Source organism: Vanellus vanellus (genome assembly GCF_965231255.1).
Source record: "Vanellus vanellus genome assembly, chromosome: 19".
In the NCBI taxonomy this organism is placed as follows: Eukaryota; Metazoa; Chordata; class Aves; order Charadriiformes; family Charadriidae; genus Vanellus; species Vanellus vanellus.
The window spans coordinates 9,731,660-9,746,191 of NC_138924.1; the positions used below are offsets into that span (position 1 = coordinate 9,731,660).

The 14,532-nt window shown below is 38.5% G+C and overlaps 1 protein-coding gene across 1 annotated transcript in view; it reads left to right on the forward strand.

Moving 5' to 3' along the window:
• Positions 1-14,145, forward strand: part of MED13 (mediator complex subunit 13) — a 54,934-nt gene extending 40,789 nt beyond the window's left edge. Inside the window, exons 15-30 of the mRNA XM_082493290.1 lie at positions 352-548; positions 1,758-2,674; positions 4,112-4,279; positions 5,351-5,574; positions 6,143-6,332; positions 6,855-7,320; positions 7,988-8,207; positions 8,853-9,044; positions 9,197-9,420; positions 9,877-10,019; positions 10,249-10,407; positions 10,496-10,681; positions 10,865-11,013; positions 11,265-11,438; positions 12,615-12,715; positions 13,426-14,145. Coding sequence (XP_082349416.1) covers positions 352-548; positions 1,758-2,674; positions 4,112-4,279; positions 5,351-5,574; positions 6,143-6,332; positions 6,855-7,320; positions 7,988-8,207; positions 8,853-9,044; positions 9,197-9,420; positions 9,877-10,019; positions 10,249-10,407; positions 10,496-10,681; positions 10,865-11,013; positions 11,265-11,438; positions 12,615-12,715; positions 13,426-13,558 — 3,843 coding nt within the window. The 3' untranslated portion in view covers positions 13,559-14,145. The remainder of the gene's footprint in view (positions 1-351; positions 549-1,757; positions 2,675-4,111; positions 4,280-5,350; positions 5,575-6,142; positions 6,333-6,854; positions 7,321-7,987; positions 8,208-8,852; positions 9,045-9,196; positions 9,421-9,876; positions 10,020-10,248; positions 10,408-10,495; positions 10,682-10,864; positions 11,014-11,264; positions 11,439-12,614; positions 12,716-13,425) is intronic.
• The last annotated feature ends 387 nt before the right edge of the window (positions 14,146-14,532 follow it).

The following is a 14,532-nucleotide window of genomic DNA, read 5'->3' on the forward strand; positions in this document are numbered from 1 at the left end:
AAGTACAATTTGTAACTTGTGCCCTGCATTATACCGGGGTAGGTAATGCACGTTGTAGTAAGTAGTATGTAGTATTTTACCACGTAAACTTCAAGAAATAATTAGTCATTAGTAAGCTGAAGGAATGCATTTCAGTAACTGTAGTTCTTTGTTTCGTGTTGGCATATTGCTTTTTGGAGAACCATGGGTGCGAATGATGTCTTTACAAATCCAACTTTCTCTTTTGAAGCTATATCAGAATTTAATATTAAAGAACTTCTGCTTGAACGTAGTCACATTTTTTTGAGAAGCATTTTAATTCCTGAAGTGTTCTACTTTACATGCTGATGCTTTATTGTGTCTGACTTCTAGGATTATTCATATGTTTATAAACCTGAGAATTGTCAAGCTTTAGTGGGATGTTCCATGTTTGCACCACTGAAGACGCTTCCCAGCCAGTGTCTTCCTCCCATCAAACTGCCAGAAGAATGCATTTATCGCCAGAGTTGGACTGTGGGAAAGTTGGATTTACTTCCTCCGGGACCTGCCATGCCATTCATCAAAGATGGGTATGATGTGCCGCAAATGCTTAAGCTATGTAGGGTGGTCAGTTATCCACACTACAGGAAGTACCCCTAAATATTTTTGTTTTTGTAAATCTGTAATGAGAAATATTTGTAAAGACGCACTGACAAGAGGCTTTAAAAAATCCTTAGGATTAAACCTTACTGTAGGAGACTGTTGTCTCAAATAGCATCTTAACTGCGCATACATTTTATTTGTTGTCTCATTTAAAGGTTTCTTGGGGAAGCTTAATGGTGCAAGTCCAGTTTTAATAAGTAATGAAGATGGTAACAATCAAGATAAATGTAAACTTGGGACTTTGTTTTTGTGGTGGTGTTGTAGGTACTGTAAGGGCTTAGTAGGTTGTGCTTCTGTTTCTTAAATTATTTTCTTAAATAGCAGTAATCTCGGCTGTATTGGGACTAGGAAAACATTTCCTTTGATTGCAAGCTATGCCCAGTGTGACATTGCCTGGTAACAGTAGTATTGCAGTAGGCATTTCTGTAATCTGCATTTGGTAGTGATGATCTTGCTGGCTATTCTTCTTGAAGGAAATATTTATTCCTTTTTCTCTCCTGCATTAGTAGCTGGTATAAATGGATTAGGCAACAAGGAAGCTATGTATTTATTGATAAAATTACACAAATATTAAATCTTGGAGTAAATACTGACATTGCTTCTGTTAGGGTGATTCATAAGCAATATGTTTCCAGGTCTCATTAGCCTTATAGGTCTTTGGAGATACTCAGCTGCTTAGGAAAGAAAATGTTGAATGTTTCCAGGTGATACTTTCCTCATGGATTCAGCTGAACCTGCTGTTGATAGACCTGGAATATTTTCTTAGTGTGTGTCAACACAACATGTAAATAAAACATGAACAAAAAAGGTGTCCTTTAGAGTCTATACAACCAGAGAATTTATAATTTATTCTGACCACACTTGTTTCCTGGAAGCTTTGTGCAGAGGAAAAGACGAAAGGAGGCAGGGAAAGATTCTTTTAACAGTGCTCTCAGTGGGAGTCCTGCAAAGTCATTTAGAACAAATGCTCTTGAAGTTCCTTAGGGAATTGAAACCTTGCTGTGGATTATGAAAGACTAGTTTAAAAAAAGCAAATATTAATTAGGAACGTCTTTCTTTAGAAATTTGAGGCTTAAACTTCAAAACCAGTATGTTGTGTACTTAAAGTATTTCCTTCTTCTTGTGGCTGCTGTTAGTGATGGAAGCACTATGGATCAAGAGTATGGCCCTGCATACACGCCACAAACTCATACTCCGTTTGGGATGCCACCGAGTAGCGCACCTCCCAGTAACAGCGGAGCTGGAATTCTCCCTTCTCCTTCCACCCCTCGTTTCCCAACTCCTAGAACACCAAGGACTCCTCGAACACCTCGTGGAGCTGGTGGACCTGCAAGTGCACAGGGTTCAGTCAAATATGAGAACTCTGACTTATACTCACCAGCTTCCACACCATCAACGTGTAGACCGCTTAATTCTGTTGAACCTGCAACTGTGCCTTCCATTCCAGAGGCACACAGTCTTTATGTGAATCTCATCCTCTCAGAGTCTGTAATGAATCTCTTCAAAGACTGTAACTTTGACAGCTGCTGCATATGTGTTTGCAATATGAACATCAAAGGTGCTGATGTTGGAGTTTACATTCCTGATCCAACACAAGAGGCCCAGTATAGGTGTACCTGTGGTTTCAGTGCTGTTATGAATAGAAAATTTGGCAACAGTTCTGGACTGTTTCTGGAAGATGAATTGGATATTCTGGGACGTAATACGGAGTGCGGCAAAGAAGCAGAAAAACGCTTTGAAGCTCTCAGAGCTACTTCTATTGAACATGGCAGTGGAGGACTGAAAGAACCTGAGAAACTGCCCGATGAGTTAATACTGTTGCTGCAGGATCAATGCACCAACTTGTTCTCACCATTTGGAGCAGCAGATCAAGATTCCATTCCCAAAGTTGGTGCGGTTAGCAACCTGGTACGTGTAGAAGAAAGGGATTGTTGCAATGACTGCTACTTAGCCTTGGAACATGGACGGCAGTTCATGGACAATATGTCAGGAGGGAAAGTTGATGAAGCACTTGTGAAAACTACTTGCTTGCACCACTGGTCAAAAAGAAATGGTAAATATTGAAAACTACTTATTTTCTGTTTGTCCCCCTATGAATTTTTTTAAGGGTTCGTGTTTTTTTTTTTTTTTTTCCCCCCTTTGTGAATATTGGGTGCTTCAGACTGTTTCTCCAGGTGCATGCCTGCATAAACTTCTATTTTAACAGTGTTCAGAATAACCGTTTCTCTTACGTTCTGTGCTTGTACCATACACCAAGCAGCGTATAGGCCTTGGCTACCATCAGTTGTAAATTCCTAACATAAATTTGAGATGTACTGAAGATCCCAGTAACTGTCCGCAACACTTCCCTAGGCTTATTCTTTTAAAGCAGCTTTTGGTGACTGCATCCACAGAGGCTCTGTGGAGTGAGCATACGTAGGAAGTGTAGGTGATTCAAATGGTGACTGTATTGTCAAGGCTACTGTGGCAGAATTAAACAAGATCTGTGATTCAGTTGGCTTCCCCCCCTTCTTTAAGGGGGGGGGGGGGTAGTTTAATGGCATGTGTGGCGAATAAAACATTATTGTAGCCTTTGCTGTGTGTTGGATCTGCCAGAGATCCTTGGATTTTTCCTTCTGGGGTCTGACTAATGATATACTGTCTCAGGGAATACCCTTTGTTGTGTGTATTTGCATACTACTTCTCTCAATAATAATCTTTTCAAGTAGCAACTCTATCAGGGTGAACAGTGAAATATGAAACTATGATAGCAGTTAGCTGCGATTCATAGTTGTTAATGAGGATGAGGAGAACTAACAGTAAAACGCAGGTAGGTTTCTGGTTTTTGGTGGGGGATTCCTTTTAAAAACCCAGGCTATAGATAAATCAATGTTTTCAGGCACCCAGGAGAAGACTCGGTGTTACCGTGACTTTGGTATTTAAGATAAAAAGAAGTAAAGATACTTTGAAACGGAAGACTATGAACTTATAGCCATACAAAATTTTGTGTCAGCTTTCTGTTCTTAAACACTGTACATTAAATGGCAAAGTGGTGGCAAGCTGATGAAATGGGCTGTGACTGTTTGACGCTTCCCTCAACTCTGTGAAGTGAGCACTGGGTGGCAGTCTGCCTAACCCTCCTTTATGTGGAGGGAAAATCCTGTAGTTTAAGGGTTGTATAACTTGTTTGTATTTTTTTTTTTTTTTTATTTTAGTTTTTTTTTCCCTTGGTTTAAATCGTAAGCTGGTAAGGCTTTCAAGGGAAAAACTCTACAGAAAAGGAAATAAAAAAAATCCATTTTTTTGTAAGTGGCTGAGAGGGATAGAGGGAGAACTGTAAATCTGTGTGCTTAACTTTTTATATCATGGCTTTTGGGTAGCCTGCAGGTACATTTCAGAAGAGGGTGACTGTGTTTAAAATCAAGGCGGTTGAGGATTCTGGGTTGTTTGTGGAGGGCTTTACCGTATCCTGGTTTTGCAGTGGGCCTTGACAATTTTTTTGTCCTTTCAGTTGTGGATGTGAGCATGCAGTGTTCCCAGGACATCCTTCGTATGCTCCTCTCGCTCCAGCCAGTTCTTCAGGATGCAATTCAGAAAAAGCGAACAGTCCGGTCCTGGGGTGTGCAAGGCCCCCTCACATGGCAACAGTTCCACAAAATGGCTGGCAGAGGCTCTTACGGTAAACTGCTCCTCTCTGTTAATCTCTGCTTGATCCGGCCACCAAACCTCAGCGTCTGGATGCTGTTCAGCCTGTTGGAATTCTGAACAGCATTTAACCTTTCTTTAAACTCACAAGAGCTGTTAGTCGGGGAGAATTCCTCTCTTTAGAAAAACAGAAAATATTTATACATTTAATTCATTTACTGTTTTAGGGAATATGTGGATTTAAAATTAACACCTTCAGTTGCACTGTTTATATACACCTGATGCTTTTCTGAGCGAGGGACTAAAATTACAAAGTAGATTTAATGTTAAAAACAGAGTAATTGCTCTTTTTTTACTCTCTTTTTTAATTACTCTAAAAATAGCACAGTTAAAAATACTAGCTTTGAAATGCTTGAAAAAGTGTGCTTTATTGCTCAGTAGTTTCAGAACTATGTTGAAGATCTGAGGTTATCCATTGTGTTGTCTATGATAAATATTTGGAGTTGCCAACAGGTGATGCACCTTTACAGATACAATGTAAACTTTGTGCACTCAAGACTTAAACTGACTTCACTTATATGAGATTGATTTACCACTATGTGACCTTTCACCAGCAGATCCTTTGTAGCTATATTTAGAACATGGTAATTACACATTTAGGTTTCATGTAAATGCATGTTCTTAAGCTGTTTTCCTTCTGTGGTCCTTTACATATCTGCTTATACTATTTATATTTCTTCCCCCTTTTTTTTTTTCGATCACTGATTGCTTAGACTCTGTGGGGAAGGCTTCCTAGACAGCAAAGTCTGTTCCTGATTATCTGTATACTGATAGAAATATTAAACAACTGTGGAACTTCTTCTTGAGGCTCTGAGAAATTTCAAATAAAAATAATTAGCTGATGCTTTTTTGCAGAGGGTTGGCTCATACATGTGGGCTTTTCATTTGTATCTGTTAAAATGAGAACTATTCCATTTATAATCAGTGCTACTTCCTGTTAGATGCTGGGAACGCTAGTGTTTTTTCTATTCATGTTTCCTAGAAGCAGAGTGTTAATTTTAAGCTTCCTGCTTAATATATTGGAAAATGTGTCTTGCTTTCCCAGGAACTGATGAGTCCCCGGAACCACTGCCAATCCCAACATTTTTGTTGGGATACGATTACGATTTTCTGGTGCTGTCTCCATTTGCATTGCCGTATTGGGAAAGGCTGATGTTGGAACCTTATGGATCTCAAAGAGATGTTGCTTATGTTGTGGTGTGCCCAGAGAATGAGGCTCTGCTGAATGGAGCAAAAAGCTTCTTTAGGGATCTGACTGCAATATACGAGGTACATTATTTATGGCATTTAGCAGTGAAACGGATTTTTGAAAGACTGTTTCTAATATATGCTCGTAACTACTTATCAGGCTTGTCTCAGACAATATAAATGCTTGCACAGAATACTGTCTCGGAAAGCTGCTAGAAAGGATTTTAGGAATGGACACTTGGAAGATAAGGGTTGTTCGTGCTGCTCACCATTCCGTTTAGGAATAGCTGTTTTGAGAGTCTTTACCTGATAAACGCCACTCAGTGGTAAAACTTTGTATTGCCACTTTAATTGTTTTAGCTACATTTAATTAATTAATTAAACGTGCCCATTACTCAGATTGTGATTAGGATTAGATGATTTATCAATCTCTTTTTCTTGCATTTAGTAAAACCTGAAAATAAACCATAAAATCACTATTAAGTATTTCATACTGGTGTAGTATTCTAGAATTAAATGTTACTTTGGAATATCATAACTAACCTATGAGTTTTCTGTCCTTATATATGTGCTCCTTTGTGTGATATTTAACCATTTTTAAGGCTTACAAATTCCTTATCTTGCACCTTCTATTTTACCTTCTTTACAGTCATGCAGGCTTGGTCAGCACAGACCTATCTGTAAATTATTGCCTGATGGGATCATGAGAGTTGGACCTACTGCTTCAAAGAAACTTTCTGAGAAGTTGGTCACAGAATGGTTCTCACAGACAGCAAATGCCAACAATGAAGCGTTTTCCAAACTCAAACTATATGCCCAAGTTTGCAGATATGAGCTGGGTATGAAATTTTATTTTTAGTGTTTCTTATTTCAGACAATAACCACTTCCTCCATTCCAGCAGAGGAGAAGAATCATTGCGTTTATTCACTAAGTCTTATTGTTTGTTCCAGTTTTTTGGTTTTAAGCTTAGGGAGGGAAAAAAATCCAAACCCCTCATATATTTAGTTATGTGCTAAAATGGCTTCTTATCATCCAGCAGTGTCTTTAGGGAACAGCAGTGTTGCTGTGTGACAGGGACTTTCGTTGTCTTTTTGTATTGGTGACTTATATTCTGAAGCAGTGATTTCTGGCAATTGAACGTGGCTGAAAAAAAAAATTATTTTAAGAACAGATTTCTGGGTATTTCTGAAAGACTTACAAGAATACTAGAATTTGAAAATTTAATACAGGTATTTTAATTGGAAAGGTAAAATGTATGCTAAAGGTTTGCTCTCTGTTTTGTTAAAACTATAGACTTATGTAGCCGAAGTATGCTTAAAAACAGCTGCAATATAAAATGTACACTTTTTTCTGGTTCTAGGTCCGTATCTTGCTTCTCAGCCTTTGGACAATTCTTTGCTTTCCCAAACAAATCTGGTCCCTCCCTCCAGCCAGCCAGCCTCTGCTCTGCCCCCAGTGACAGCTAATGCTGGAAATCCTAACACTCCATCGTCTGCTCCTGCAGCTCCCACCAGTAGTACAATGACACCAACATCAAACAGTGCCATGTCTTCTGCAGCTACTACAGCTAATTCAACGTTGACTACCACTGCCCCATCATCCTCTTCTGCCAGTATAGGCAGTGGGATGCCAACAAGCAAGCCTTCTTCATTTCCACCTTTTAGCAGTATGAACAATACCACTTCTGCCTCCCTGCCCACTCAGGCTGCAACAGTCCAAAACGGGCAAACAGGAGGACAGCAGCAACAGCCAACACTGCAAACAGCAGGGATGTCTGGAGACACTACTTCAGCGCCTGCACAGCCCCATCCAGAGGTTTCTGAAAGGTAATGAACTGCAGAGTCAAACCTGCTTTGGCTAAAAAAAGACCTCTCAGCTCAACTAATGTGAACCTATTTATGCCATTCTTGTCCCCTCAGTAAAAATCCTGTATTCCTTTTCTAGTCATCAGGCTGCTTTTTAGGGAGAATGAAAGTACATTTATGGTGGAGCCGAGCTTTTTGGTTCCAGTCTTAGCTGCAGTTCTAATTGCAGCTCAGTGTCTGCTGCGGTACAAAATTTAACTTTCTCTTTTTTTTCTGCTCTCTCTAAAGAGAAAAAATACACAGAACTTCTCACTTCTATATTTTAAGGAGGGAGGAATAGATAACTGGGACCATCTTAAAGTTCTAATTTCTGTTATCAAAGTTATAGTAGTAAAGACAGCTCTTACTGAGAGACTGACCTTGTTTTTAGATATTCTTTTTCCCCAGTTGAAGCAATAGAACTATGTGCTGTTGAGCTTCTGTAATAAAGAAGGCTAAAGAAGAGGCAAGCAATACTGAGTTGCTGATAAGCTCACATATAAAAATGAAATAAAAAGTCTGTTTCTTACACCACAGTTGACTTGAAGGTCTTTTAGGTTTATCTTTGACAATTTCATCTTAGTTTTAAAGAAAAAATAAATCATTATAAAACAGCTTTTTGTAACTGGTTTCAAAATTTCATTTCCAGCACTATGGATCGTGATAAAGTTGGAGTCCCTACAGATGGAGATTCACATGCTATCACCTATCCGCCTGCAATTGTAGTTTACATAATTGATCCTTTTACATATGAAAAAAAGGATGAGAACAGCAGTTCATCTAGTTTGTGGACACTTGGACTTCTGCGCTGCTTTTTAGAGATGGTTCAGGTTCTTCCTCCTAACATCAAGAATATAATTTCTGTGCAGGTGAGCCAACTTTTATAGCAAAATGTTGAACAAAGTATCTTTTGGCTTTGGCTTTGTTTTGGAGGCAATAATGCCCTCAAGGTGAAAGTTTCATTTGCTTTGCAAACATTACTTACAGTTCTATGGCTGTTAAACCATTAAGATTATAGTTTTTAGAGCAGTTTGGGTGTTATTAACCATAGCCAAATCCTGTAGTAGATTCCATACTCATCAGTCTTACCTCAGAGGAAAGGTATTGACCTACTCCAATAATGAGTGAAGTATGGGAAAGCTGCTTGTCCTGTCACCGGAGTCTGTGCTGCCAACCTCACCCTGATGGGCTTTAGGCAGTGCTCCTTCCTGAGAGACATCTCGCTGTAATGTTGTCAGCAGCTGCAAAACTAGTTAACACAGGGCACATTTTTGGAGAAATCATCAAGATTCTCTTCTATACAAATTCTTTTCTGCTCTGAAGAAAATTTCAGTGAGAGTGATTGCAACATAGGTTTGGAATAAGTGGCGGGAGATATCCAAGAACCAGAGAACTTTGGTTGTAAAGTAAAATTCTAAAAGCAGTGTACCCAAGTACTATTTAAAAAGCCAGTTAATCCAATGATTAAACACTAATTTTTTTTTTTTTTTTTCCCCCTCTGTAATTTGTTCTAGATTGTCCCATGTCAGTACCTTCTACAACCTGTGAAACATGAAGACCGGCAGATTTACACTCAGCATTTAAAATCTTTGGCATTTTCAGCTTTTACTCAGTGTCGGAGACCTCTTCCAAGTTCCACCAATGTGAAAACATTAACTGGCTTTGGCCCAGGTTTAGCCATGGAAACTGCTCTTAAGAGCCCTGATGTGAGTATTGTTCATGTAATTGTGTAAATATGCAGATCAGAGAAATGTTCCTGTCTGTTAAATCACTGATGTCTTTCACGTTAGCTGACTAGAGTTCTTTTAGGAATAATTGCTTTCTGAAACTTCATTTTCTGTTCTGTCATCTTTTGTAGAGACCTGAGTGTATTCGACTATACACCCCTCCTTTTATACTGGCTCCTGTAAAGGACAAGCAAACAGAACTGGGAGAAACTTTTGGAGAAGCTGGCCAGAAGTATAATGTACTTTTTGTGGGCTACTGTTTGTCTCATGATCAAAGATGGCTTCTTGCATCCTGTACAGATCTCTATGGAGAACAGTTAGAAACTTGCATAATTAATATTGATGTACCAAACAGGTAAGAATGAAACTGTTGAATTCATTTTTAGCATGTATATCTTCTTTCCTTCCCCTGAAGAATTAGGTTGTTCATAATGCTGTAAGAATAACTTTGACTTTTGTAGACTTGCTACATTGCAAAACTAGCTAAAGCAAATTGGAATTTTCCATGTTAAGTGCATATTGTTTTGAGTTAAATTTCTAGAAGAATGCTATTTGGTTTCCTGTGATTCTTGAGTGGTTTTGTATGTATGTTCATACTCCCCACACACATTTGCTGCGTTTTGATGTCAGTGTTACAATGTGATTAATTAAAAAACCAAACTAACTAAAGTTGCAATTGTTACACTACAATACTAACATTCTTGGGTCCTGTGAATGTTCAGGTTAATGCAAGTAAGAAGTTCTAAATGTGGCAATAAAAAGTTGTTGTAGATGAGTTCTAGTTTTGTTTTTCCTTCTTTCTTAATTCTAGAGCTCGCAGGAAAAAGGGCTCTGCCCGCAGACTTGGTCTTCAGAAACTCTGGGAATGGTGCTTGGGACTTGTGCAGATGAGCTCTCTGCCGTGGAGAGTTGTAATAGGCCGTTTAGGAAGAATAGGACATGGGGAATTAAAAGGTAACATTACCATTTTAGAGTCTAAAACTCGGTTTGAAGCTTTCATTTTTCAATAATATAAAGTGTCTGCCCCAGTTTCTCGAAGAAAACCTAAGTAATTTTAGAGTTCTCTTTCTGTATTTGAAACTTAACAGACGTGAAATTTGCACCACACACTATTATATGTAAAATATGTATTCTGCAGCAAGTACTGGTCTCCTAGACAAACCTGTGTCCTTTGTATCCTCAGACTGGAGTTGTTTGCTGAGTCGCCGAAACCTTCAGTCTCTCAGTAAGAGACTAAAAGACATGTGCAGAATGTGTGGTATCTCTGCCGCAGACTCTCCCAGCATTCTCAGTGCTTGTTTGGTGGCAATGGAACCACAGGGGTCCTTCATTATTATGCCAGGTATTTGAGAAACTCTGTCTTTTCGGGCAGGGGAACTAACAGCTCAGGTTTCACAAAACTAAGGAAATACTTGATTTCTCTTCCAAAGATTCTGTATCGACTGGCTCTGTGTTTGGACGTAGCACCACTTTAAATATGCAGACATCTCAGCTGAATACCCCACAGGACACATCATGCACTCATATACTTGTGTTTCCCACATCTGCATCTGTGCAAGTAGCATCGTCAACTTACACCACTGAAAACTTGGATCTGGCCTTTAACACAAACAATGGTTAGTAGACTGGTTTTATTCTTGTTTTTAAAAACAAACTAATGAAAAAAAACCCTTGTCACTCTCCCTCTAATAAGACTGTTTATTCTAATGAACCACAAGATTTATATGAAAAATCACTTGATTTCAGAACGCGTTGTATGTAGGGAAGCTAGAAATTCACTAGTCTTGTTCTTTTTCAAGATGGAGCAGATGGAATGGGAATCTTTGACTTGTTAGACACTGGAGATGATCTTGATCCTGATATTATAAATATTCTTCCTGCATCCCCTACTGGATCCCCTGTACATTCTCCAGGGTCCCACTACCCCCATGGAGGTGATATGGGCAAGGTAACTATCAGAGTAAATACAGAGGGGGGGGGGGAGGGGTGGTTTTGTTTGTTTTTTCTCCGTCTGCTAATTTCCTTTTGTGGAATGAAAAGTTCCTATGAAATGTTTTAAATCAATTGGATATTGGATTGTCTTTGCAAGATTTGTGTAATGCTTGGGTATTTCCAAGTGCTTTGTGTTTTGAAAGCTACAGATAATTTCTTTTAAGTTTGTGCTCTCCCAATATTAAACTGTTGCGTGTTGTTTTACAGGGTCAAGGTACAGATCGATTGCTGTCAACAGAGTCTCATGATGAAGTAACAAATATACTGCAGCAGCCATTGGCCCTTGGTTATTTTGTGTCAACTGCCAAAGCAGGTCCATTGCCTGACTGGTTTTGGTCAGCGTGTCCTCAAGCACAAAATCAGTGTCCCTTGTTTCTTAAGGTACTGTAACTTCATCAGTCTGTACGGCCGTCTTCCTAGACAGTCTGTCATAGAAAACTGCACAGGGATATGAATTATGAGAACTACTATGTTTAAAACAAAGTTGGGGCATGTCTCTTGGAATATGTCTGTTTCTGTTCCAAGAGAGGTTGGGTTTTAAATCTTTTAAGCTTTGGCTTTTCATCTTCACTTTTTTAAGGGAAGAAAAACGATTAATGGAAGTAGCAAATGTTCTGAAGGGTTCTGCCCTTCTGATGGTTTCTTCACGGTAGTCTGGACTCCTTTCTTTTTCTGGCTTTGTGCTATGGTATTTTGTAAAAATAGGTTGAGTTTCTAGACAGCTCTCTGGTTAATGCTTGACTCCCGTGGAGACTGATGGTGGAGAGGGAAGTACAAGTGTAATGTAATATCTCATTTACACCGGGTAAAAATAAATAAATAAATCCATGTGTTGCACAAGGCATAAAAGCTAGGTTTTCCACGTTGGCTTTTGCCACGTGATAGCCATTGTATCATCGGTCTGGATATTGTCTGATCCCCTTATCTTTTTATGGCACAGCCAAGACATACTTGGCACGTTTAAGGCTATACAGTAGTATACAGAGAAACTTTCTGTATTAACATTATTCATTTTCGACTCAAATTAGTATCTCTAATACTACGCTTTAATTTCTAATGATGCAGATATATCTTCTGCAGCCTTATTTGTGTCTGGATGAGCGGTTCCTCTTGGCCTAAGCTCAGCTGTGGCTTTGATATAAGACTGTTTGTTGGGGTTTTTTTTTGATAGAGGATTTATTATTTACCCTAAGCAGCTCTATACATGGAACATAAATAGACCAGTCTTATGGAAAGCAGCTGAACTTCCAGGTCTCTGTATTATTTAGAAGACATCTTGGGACAGTTGACTTGCTTTTTTAGTAATTGCTTAATGTAGCAAAGGGATTAAAAAAAGATTCCTACTAGTACTGTGCTTTTAGGAGAGATCTGTGTGCATTTCCTTTATATTGTGATAATTCCTGAACTTGTTGATGGGCTAAAGATAAGATTTGTGTTGGCCTGTGTGTCAGAGAACAGAAGGTGACTCCAAGATACAGGTCAATGATAGAGAGAGGGAAGAAAATACGCTGTAGTTGAATCAGGCAGTAATTGCTAGCATCTTCCTTCTTTTCTTAGGCCTCTTTGCACCTCCACGTGCCTTCAGTGCAATCAGACGAGCTACTCCACAGTAAACACTCCCATCCACTTGATTCTAATCAAACTTCTGATGTGCTCAGGTATTTATGATTGATCACTTGCAAAAAATATTGTGCATTTCATTTTTAATACTGCTGCTATGAAGCTATGTATTTGTTTTTTTTTTTTTTTCTGGTATTTTTTTTCTTTGTACTGCTGATATCCTTAGTACATCACAGAGACAATATAAATTGCTGTGCTTTGAGTGATTAAAAGATGGCTTTATCGCAGAACGGGGCAATTAAAACCAAACATGTCTAAGCCTTCTTTAACAAATCAGTGCTGATTACAACTGAAAATATTTGAAAGACAGTGAATGCCTCAAGCTAGAAGAGAGTTTGCGGTGCAACACAGAAGATGGTGCATAAAATAAGTGGAAGATAGTTACAGTTAAGTCAGAATTTTGCATGGCAATCTTGCAGGAATACTGAAATGCTGAAGTACAAGAGTCTCTCTAGACTCGTGTAAACGTAGGACACGTTGAGAAAACATGAGATTTTTTTCTTCGTGGCTTTTTTTAATATGTGAATCTCTTGACATTAATTAACTGTAGACAAGTAAAATGAGTTTTCCACTGAAAGCAAGTTCAGCTTTGAGCTGCTTGTAATAATTTTGAAGGCATGTTGTTTCGGGATGTTGACAAATCCATCTTATGTTTTCAATACCAAAAAAACTGGATTATATTAAATTGGGACTGTAAAATACTAGTGAGAAAATCTGTTGGCTTGATGGAAGCTTGTTTGCTTTTCAGGTTTGTTCTGGAACAGTACAATGCACTCTCCTGGCTAACCTGTGATCCTGCAACCCAGGACAGACGGTCGTGTCTCCCGATTCATTTTGTGGTGCTGAATCAGTTGTATAACTTTATCATGAATATGCTGTGATCTTCATCTGAATTTTGCAAGACAAAAATGAGGAAAAGGGATATTTCACTGCAGGACTAAATTATAATTCTTCTCAGTGCAAGTGGTTTGTGATGGGGTATGAATCTTGTTACTTCCAGCAAATATTGTTTTGACTTGTGAGAGGGGCACCTATCGCCCTACTGTCTTTGAGTCATCGACTATGGGGGAGGCTTTAGAATGATGATCAGAAAGTGTATTATAACATTTTTAGTAGCAAAATTAACCATTTTTCCCCAACCGCAGTATTTGTGAAGAGTAATGAGCCATAGTACCCAGTCATGGTTAATGAATATTAAAAGCATGGAGATGAGAAGAAACATGAGGAACAATAAGTTTCAACCTATGGCTTCGGAACATCAAGATGTTCTTGTATTGGATTATAGTACCTAGTATTCAAAAATGCCTGCATCTCTTATTTATTGTAAGTTTTTAAATGTATAAATTGTCTTATATTTCTTAACCTCTTTTATAAAAATTTTCCTAGAAGGTTTATACTGCCTTCTTGCTTTAAAGCAATTGGTCTAAAATATATGTAATCGTCTTAATTAAAAGTTGCAGTAGGTTGCTTTTAGAGTATTATTTTTTTGTAAGGGGTGGGTGGGGACAGTAAATTTGTATTGTCTTGATGTACAGTTTAATGGGGATAGAGGGGTTAATGTCCATACCATTGTGTGTGGGGGATTTACAGCTAAGCTGTAGTTGCAGAGTACATGTACAGTAATGAAGTTCACTGTGTTTATATAAATTGAAAAGGTACCGGGTCTTACAGCATTTTATATCACACCTTTACAGAGTAACAATGGCAATATATAAGTGATATTGTAGGTGGTTTAACTTGTAGTGAGAATAAAACGAATAAACTCTTCAACCGAAGTTTGTGTTATGGTTCAGGGCTGTGGCTAGATTCTCAGACCTATTTTCAGTATACAAGTTTTAATATTAAAAGAATATCT